Here is a 9,126-nt window from a genome sequence, read left to right on the forward strand (position 1 = left end):
AAAAAGTGGGGGAAATCACATTAGGAAATAAATATTTTTCTCTAGTCACAATGGCCACAATTAAAATTTGTAATTATAAAATTTATATTTCCATTCATTTTTTGTTTTTTTATCACATCGGGGTGACTAAGAACATCACAATTTGCCTTGGTTTCCTGTTTCACAGGATTATAAATTTGAGGAAGACAAAGGCCAGATTTTCTTAGTCATTAATCACAAGGATTAAAACCAAAGAATATTCTGATGTGCAGCAAAAGATTGTTGAACTTCACAATTTAGAAAGTGGCTGTAAGAAAAGAGCTAAAGCATTAAAATCCCAATTTCCACAATCAGGGCAATAATTAAGAAGTTCTAATCAACAAAAGATTTTGCAAAGGAAGAGCATGTGTGTCTGTACTGTCTGAATGCATGGTAGAGTTTAAGTGGTCAAAGACCACAGATGCAGGTTAGAGATTTGTTGAGCCTTGGGATCCGAAAGCTTAAAAAAACATCTCCTGCATCACCACATGTTGTTCTGGAGGGTTTGAAGAAACATCCAAACACAAACTCCAGCATATTGAGTTGTCAGGTACGGCTGGAAATGCATTGTCACTGGCTTATATGGTCAGATGGATTAAAAAAAAAAATAAACTTTTTAGTAGCAAACTCAAGATGTGTTTGGTGAACATAGAGATAAAAAGTACCCCATGTGTACACTGAAATGTACTGCTGTATCTTTAATTTTGTGGGCCTTTTTTTCCCTGTTGGAGGTCATGGACATCTTGTCTACTGATACTCACACACACACACACACACACATACACATACATATACATACATGGATTCAATTAAATACCAACATACAAGAACAATTAAAATGCCGACTGTTCATGTTAGAAATCTTATAGGCCATGGTTGGATCTTCTAAAAGGACGATGATCTACAAATAAACAGAAGTGGGTAACTGGGCACAAAACCAAGCTCTTGCTATGTGGAGCTGGGAATCTGAAGGGTCTGGAGAGATGTGGAGCGATCTGGGTGAAGGAATGTTCTCAAACTTCTTCAGGCGTTATAGGTCAGAGCAGAGAAGTTATCTTGGCAAAAGAAGGTTGCAAAAAGTATTGAACAAAAGGGTATAATAAAATAATAACATTGTGGCCAATGTGTGTTAGAGAAATTTTGGAGTCTTTTTCTGCAATGAAAAGGTTAGATTTTTGAATATTTTATTTGTAAAGTAAAAGAGCAAAAGATTAATGAAACAGAATCATTTTTTACCGCTGCCTTGCCTTTGATCATATTTACCAAGGGTATGAATAATTTTGAGCTGTATGTGTGCATTATTTGTTTATTTTTTAATGTGTGTATATATTAAATAAACTGAATTCTAACCTAAATTCTCTCCACTATGTTTGGCAGATAAAGGAGGTAGACTGCAAAGAGGCTCTGGACATGATTTGTAATTTAGAGTCTGAGGAAGAGGAAAAGGGAGCTCTCAGTCTTTGTACGGCATTCTTCAAGCGCCAGCTTCTCAGTGGTGAAGCTTATTGTGCCTGGTAAGCCCCTTTTTTTAGTCACTAAGTTAGCACTGCACTGACAATGCAAAAGTAATTGTAAGATTGTGATCTCTCCGCCAACGATTACCATACCTTTTCTTAATGATCCCTAATATAATTGATAGTAAGGTGGCAAAATCTAAATGTATTAAACATATTCTTAGAAATAAAAGCCATTAATATCAGTACAGGAGTAATTTAGCCTATTTTGTTTAAATGAAGGATTGCAGAAAATGAGTTCACCCTGGATTTAATTCAAGAAAGTATAATATTCTAGTACTCCATAAATACACTGCTCCCTTCTTGGCACTGAGTGTGCAAGTTCATGACAAATTATCGTGTCTGTCCACTTTAACTCCTGGAGAACAACCACTTTAAATTCCCATAATTGCAAAACATTTTGTCTTACCACCAAGAGTTCTCCTAAATAGTTTTTAAATAATAAAGAGTTTTCTCTTAAAACCTACTCTCAAAACTGGTGTAGTGTGCAGACCAGAGATGTCTGTGATGAGAAGTCATAGTGTGTGTGACCCATAATGCAATGTGCAAAATATGCATATACATATGCGTTTGCAAAATGCTGCCACTTAACTGTTGCTAAATAAAGCTAGAATAACAGTGTGCAGATATTTTATGTATCATTAAACCATTTTGAATGAATTATGATTATCATTTTATACATCTTACAGGGAGCTGACGCTGTTTTGGAGTAAACTTCTTATACGGCTCGAATCAAAACAGGCCTTTTTGGAGCAATGCAGACTGTTAGCACGCCTCTCTGGGAGTGTGTACCATATTCTGCTCCTCATCAAAGTCATTCAGGCTGAGGTTAGAAAAGTTTTTGTTTTAATGTCAATGTGATTTTGAAATCAAGGCAAAGGCAATCAGGTGACGGTGACATTTATGTTTCCTCAGGTTGAGAAAGGTGGACTTTCAGTGTGCATCGAAATGTGCATTCAAGCACTAAAAATGGGAGACAATGATAATGAGGGCTGCAATATCTCTATCTGCAAAACAATCTCTTGTTTGCTGCCTTTAGACTTGGAAGTAAAACAGGCTTGTCAACTCACCGAGTTCCTGATAAAGCCATCTTTGGATTCTTATTACGCTGTTGAGACTCTCTTCAATGAGCCTGACCAAAAGCTTGAGCAGGATGATCCACCGATTCTAAATTCACTACGCTGTGACCTGTTGTTGGCCTTAAAGACTAAGTGGCCTTTCGATCCAGAGTTCTGGGACTGGAAAACCCTAAAACGTCAATGCCTTGCTTTGATGGGTCAGGAGGCAGCAGCTATATTGTCCACTGACAAATTTACTGACAGTGAAGACAATGAAGTCCATGACCTTGACGAGAAATATTTCAGACATCTGCATTTTACCCATAGTCCTACATATGAACTTGGTGAGGTTGAAGAAGAACGAAAAAAGAAAAAGGAAACGAAGAAGATAAAGGAGAGGGGATTTGTTTCTGCTCGATTCCGCAATTGGCAAGCCTATATGCAGTATTGTGTTTTGTGTGATAAAGAGTTCCTTGGACACAGGATTGTGAAGCATGCATTGAAGCATGTCCAAGATGGAATTTTCCGTTGTCCGATATGTGCTGAGACTTTTGAAACTAGAGCAATTCTAGAGCCTCATGTGGCATCACATGTGAAACAGTCATGTAAGGAGCGCCTTGCTGCTATGGGTGTGAGCAAGAAGCGTCCTATTTCTGACACCAAGTTAACACCAACTAGCAGTACTTCGAGCAGAGCAGATGAGCACTACAGCAAAGAAGAGCACTACGGCAAAATGATGGTGAAAGTTAGCCAAGGGACAGTTTGCAATAATTTGTATGCTTCGGACGGTAGTCCCATCACAAATGTGAAAAGTAAAATTAAGTCGTCCTCCGCAAAACAGGGCAACCCTATTCGTGATGTTAACAACACTGAACTTTGTTCGTGCCCTGTTACAAGTTGTCAGAAAGTTTTTAAGTACTTTAGGAATTTGGTTGCACATGTTAAGGCCCACAAAAATGAGCAGGAAGCAACAAATTTCCTGGAAATACAGAGCCAGAAGGCTTTGTGCCAATATTGTCACCGCCAGTTTGTTAATGTGACCCATCTTAATGATCACTTGCAGATGCATTGTGGTGAGAAGCCATATTTTTGCATTCAGCTTGGATGTAACTGCAGCTTTTCCTCTCATGCTGAGCTTCTGGTACACAGAAAAGAACATGCTGAATTTAAGGCACAGTGTGCATATCCGAACTGTGAGAGAATATTCAACGAGACGTACTTGCTGTATGATCATGAAGCGCAGCACTACATGTCGTTCGCCTGCAAAAGTCGGAATTGTGACAAGGTTTTCTACACCCTGTCTGAGCTACATTTGCATCAGAAAGGACACATAAAGCAGGACCGCTCTGCTGTTGATGTGGGCTCACCTTCTCAACTGGAATTACCAGCTTCGACTTGTCCTGCCTTAGAGTTGCCTCCAAGCCAAATTCAAGAGGTTTCTCAAGAGTCTACCCCAGCAGAAATAAAAAACATAGTTGAAAACTTAAACAACGCTCATGACTCCACAGAACAGCCTAAGCACCTTGTACCAGGAACAGCTCAGTTGACAGTAAGTACAAATGATTCCCAAATGAATTCTACTCAGCCTGATGGAGCGAAGACATCTCCTTGTCTTGGGATAACAAAGCAATCGCATCTTGAATCATGCTTTGTAAAACTGCAGCCTATTCCCATCAAATGTAATGATCCAATGTATTTAACTGCTCTAAAGGAAGCTGACAGTGAAACTCAAACACTCTTGAAAGACAAAAAATTGTTTTCTTACCCACAGAGTCGGCTTGAGCCTTCAACACTGAAGTCATCTCCCTCTGTGAAAAAAGCCAACAGAGAAGAAGATTTGACTCATGTGTGTCCATTCGAAACCTGCACACGGAAATACAGCACCTCAAAAAGTTTATCGAGACATGTCAAAAATGTTCATTCGGAGGCCTTCGAGGAGTGGAAGCTGTCGAAGAAGTATAAACGGATTGCAGAAATTGCTGCAAAAAAATCTTCTGAGCATACCACTGCTAGTTCTCTGATACCAAAATGGACAAGCCGATCCAAACAAACAGAACATACTGCATTGATGGACTCAGTGATTCAAAGTCCTTCTTCTGCTTTTTCCAGTCACGATAGTATGCAGTCTTCAAGTGCCAAGTTTTGTTCTCAGCTTGAAAACACTCAAAGTGCAACATCGCCAAACCAGGCAGGTCTGATGCAGTTACCAATAACTCAGACATGGGAAGCACCCTCAATGGAAAATTTGGATTCAGGTTTTTCTGCTCATGATCCTTACCGCAGTGCGATTTTATCTGACAACCAACACACAAACCCATCATACCATTCTGACACAGTCTTAAATTACGCATCTCCTTCAACTTACAATGACATCGTCCCGCTTTCTGTGAATTCCCACACACCCTCCAGTGTAATGAACGAAGCCTCAAAATACGTGTCCAGCTCTCTTAGAGTACTGCATGCACTTAACAGCGATCAGACTTGTGACTTGTCACAGGTTGAGCCTAGCGTTAATCCTGGATTCAGTCAAATGGAACAAAACCATCTCAATGATATTTCCATCAGCACTGGTTTGGTGCAAACAGAATCTTTGTCAGAACACAATGTCAGCCTATTTTTTTCAACTTTGCCTTCCGAGGAAAGTCCTGTTTCAGTGCAGCCACTGGCAAATTCAAGCAAAGACATCAGCACTGATAGTACCGACGCATTATTCTCATCAGATATCAAATGTATGTCAAATCTTTTAAACCCTCAATTTAAAGAATCGGGAGAAGATTTCTTTGGTGCTGACCCCCTGACTGATGAGAAAAGTCCAGAAGACTTTTGTAATCATGAACTGTCACAGGAAGGAACAGAAGGAATCACTTCAGATGACCAGAGCATTTCAGGTTTAGGAGAAACTGGGAAATCCAAAAAAATTAAATCATCTAAGAGAACAAAATGGCCTGCTATAATACAGGATGGGAAGGTCATTTGCTGCAGGTGCTATAGAGAGTTTTCAAGCACAAAGTCACTAGGAGGTCATTTATCGAAACGTTCTCAGTGCAAACCTGTAGATGAAATTGATCTCACTGCTGATTTACCGGTGTCATTTCTTGATTTTCTGAATGATCCTGACATTTCGACAGTGCAAATGCCTCTCCCTACGAATGACATACATGAGCACAATCACAAATCCTGCATCTATGCACCCTCAGAAGCAAATATCTTTAATGGGGACACTTTAACAGGCGTGCACAGCACTGACAGCCCCCAGAACACTAATATGCCCTCTCAAGAACCCTCTGAAATGACTAACCTAGACTACAGTTTCTTCCATCCACCTGTAACAAACACAACCACACAAATCAAAACTGAAGCTGAAATCGCCCCTGCAAATACTGGTGAAGATGGCAAAATCACAGAAATTGAAAGGGCACTACAGCGTCTTGATTTAGTCGACATGCTTAGTCAGGACAAAAGTGCATCTGCAAGCACTAACCTGCATGATCTGAGCTCCGAAGCCGTCACCAGAAATGATAAGTGTCCCACAATTAAAGATCCTGCACAAAACGAGCAGAAATTTGTTTTAAAGCCCTTTAGGTGTAAAGAAGGCTGTGTTTATGGAGCAATGACAAAAGAAGCTTTATTTAAACACCTTAGCCGTGTACATGATTACAGTGAGGAAAGGATAAATGAAATGAAGAAAAACCCTGACAAATTTGCACCTTACAACTGTCATCTGTGTTCTAAAACATTTACCAGAACCACAGGCCTTAAAATTCACTACAAAAATGTCCACCATTTTTCAAAAGAGGAAATGTCTGGCTTGAAAATCGGCCTTGGTTTTAGGAAGATCAGAAAATCTACAGAAAATCTGTCAGAAACTGCACACACCAGTCTCGTCAGCAGCCAGGGAAAAGACTCAGAACTGCCTCAGTCTCAAATTACTACAAATCTGACAGTTACCTCTGTTGATTCCAATGTTAAACGAAAAGCCAGCGTCAATGCCAAAAGAAAAAGTAAATGCCCCACTAAAAGCTCTGTTTCTGTTGCCAGCACTGACACCTCCAGGACTGTGGAAGAACCACAAAAAAGTGTAGTAAATCTTGAAGTGGTTTCAGCTACAAATATAAAACGAGAAGGCCCCTCCCTGAGTGAAGAGAGTCGTTTTAATGAATTAAATGTGCCAGGTGTATTTGCAGCGCAAGAGCTTAGTGGTGCAAGTCCGTATCTCTTTGATGCACTTAATGCTCCAGACAAAACAGAATATGCAACTCCACAATCTAACAGAGAAATTGAGACAAATATTGAGACAAATTCAAATGTGATGGTTGATCTTAAAGAGAAAGCTAAAATTCCAGTAGACAATATGAATTTTGGTGATTCAAGTGATGCTCAAATTATGTACCGTCCATACCGATGTGTGCATGAAGGATGTGTGGCTGCCTTTTCAATCCAACAAAATCTTATTCTCCATTATAGGGCTATGCATCAATCAGAATGTGATGACAAAACCCGTGCTAAAGAAACTGACGGAGTTGTCCAAGTGCAGGAATACAGATGCCAAGTCAAACAATGCTCGAAAGTAGTGCCGAAAGTTACCAGTTTGTTGAAACACTATCTTTTACTCCACAGATGCACGTTGGAAAAGGCAAGTGCGTTGTTATCCGGTGTTGAGGTGGGCACGTTTCAATGTGACCAGTCAAAATGTTCTGCTCACTTCACGTGTCATTTGAAGTACATTGATCATATCAAAAATGATCACAAAGCAATAAAGGTTTCAGCAGATGGGGACTTCGAGAGCGTGGACCTCACGTTCAGATGTCAGTTTGAAGGTTGTGACCGGGTATATACAACCAAGTCAAACCTACTTCGACACCTCATGAAGAAACATGATGCCACTTTTGAAACCATGAAAGAGAAACAAGAAAATGGGATTAGGGATGATGTTCAGGCAAAAAAGTTAAGTGCGGGTTCCAACAATGGGAAAGAGAATATTGCAAATAACAACATAAAAATGAAGAAGAAGATTTTGAAAAAGAAAGAGGACAAGGCCCAGAACCATTGGGTGACGGTAGAAAAGCCTGCTCTTAAATCCACCGATGAAGCATCTGCTCTGTGCAATGAAAGGCTTCCTTTACAGTACCCGTGCATGATTGAGAGTTGTGATTCAGTGATGAGTGCTGAGCACAGTATAATAAAACATTACACCACTCATGGTTTCACAGAACGGTACATTGAGGATCGGAGAAGCCAGTTCATATTTTGCAAGAAAAGCAATGAGATGCCCAGAGCAGATAATACATCAAAACATGTTGAGGTTGTGGAAACGGTCTTGGATGGGGATCAAACAGAGAATTCAAAGGTCAGTTTTCAAGATGTAGGCCCAGAGCCCGCAACGGAGGTTACAGTTAATGAAGGTTTCGCTTCCACAACCATGCCAGTAATCAAACGGAAAAGGGGTCGTCCACGAAAGTCCGAATGTAGAAACAAAATCAGTGTCGAGAGAAAACAAAGTCTTCGGAACTGCTCTGCTGAGCACGTCAAATGTTTGCTGAAAGTCTCAGGATCCATATTGAACTCGTCAAACTCTCAAGGGAACCATGTAGAAAATGAAGTTGCACTAAAACTTTATAGCCCTTCAGAGTTTGAGACATCCGTCCTGAAGTTCAGCGAAGACTCTCTATCCAATCCATCAAAACGTCAGCGAACACTTCAACCAATCATGCCAGAGAGAGATCAAGTCCAGTGCATTGTTAATTTCAGAAATCCACTAAAGATCGAGACTGTGAAGAATGTTAAAATTGTTATGTATGAAAACCTATCCACTTCTTCTGAACTTCTGCTAAGGCAACTTCAAGATATGCAGCCTATGGTTATCCTGACAAAGGGGCTGCACAGTTGATGGTTATATATATATTAATCAAGGCCTTGTTCTCAGGACCACATACTGTGTCACATGCTGCTGACAGGTACATCCAGTTACACTCTTGCATTTATAGTAGTTCCAACACCTTGTTTGTTAATGGATTTTGTTTAGTGCTTTAAAAAAAAGAAGAGAAGAAAAAACAAATTTTGTACAATATTTAACATTTTGATGTACCATTATTATGGTTGTGTTAAAATACCATTTTGTATTTCTCTGATAAAAAAAAAATTAGATGAAAACATTTTTAAAAATGTACAATTTTATGTAGGATGAAAAAGTTATGATATATCCCTGTGGGATTGTATTCTTTTTTTTTTTTTCTTTTTTTCTTTTTGCTGTTGTTGTTGTTTTTGAAAGTATTTATTTTTTAACTTAACGTTAGCGTGTCAATGTACTCGTCTTCCACCTAACATTCAATTTAAGTAAACTGAATGCTCAGTGTAAATTGTGGCATCCACATGACTGCTTGGTGTCGGATTGTGGTGTTTGCAATTCTGAGGTTCCTTTCACCAGAATTAACAAATGAGGTGAAATATTTCAGTGTGAACATTCAATATAGCACAGAAATGAAGGACAAAGTACAGACTAAGAAGGGGGGAAATAAAAATGTTAAAAGAATTTACAA

General features: G+C 39.4%; 1 protein-coding gene across 2 annotated transcripts in view; it reads left to right on the forward strand.

Annotated features, from left to right (window-relative positions):
• The window catches only part of znf292a (zinc finger protein 292a), a 19,242-nt gene extending 10,116 nt beyond the window's left edge, over positions 1–9,126 (forward strand). Inside the window, exons 6-9 of one of the 2 annotated variants that reach the window (XM_043263156.1) lie at positions 1,396–1,532; positions 2,222–2,360; positions 2,448–4,139; positions 4,362–9,126. In XM_043263156.1, coding sequence (XP_043119091.1) covers positions 1,396–1,532; positions 2,222–2,360; positions 2,448–4,139; positions 4,362–8,477 — 6,084 coding nt within the window. In that variant the 3' untranslated portion in view covers positions 8,478–9,126. Of the gene's footprint in view, positions 1–1,395; positions 1,533–2,221; positions 2,361–2,447 lie in introns of both variants that reach the window. The other variant, XM_043263155.1, reaches the window with a different exon arrangement.

The sequence above is a fragment of the Puntigrus tetrazona genome, chromosome 17 (genome assembly GCF_018831695.1).
Source record: "Puntigrus tetrazona isolate hp1 chromosome 17, ASM1883169v1, whole genome shotgun sequence".
NCBI classification, from domain to species: Eukaryota; Metazoa; Chordata; class Actinopteri; order Cypriniformes; family Cyprinidae; genus Puntigrus; species Puntigrus tetrazona.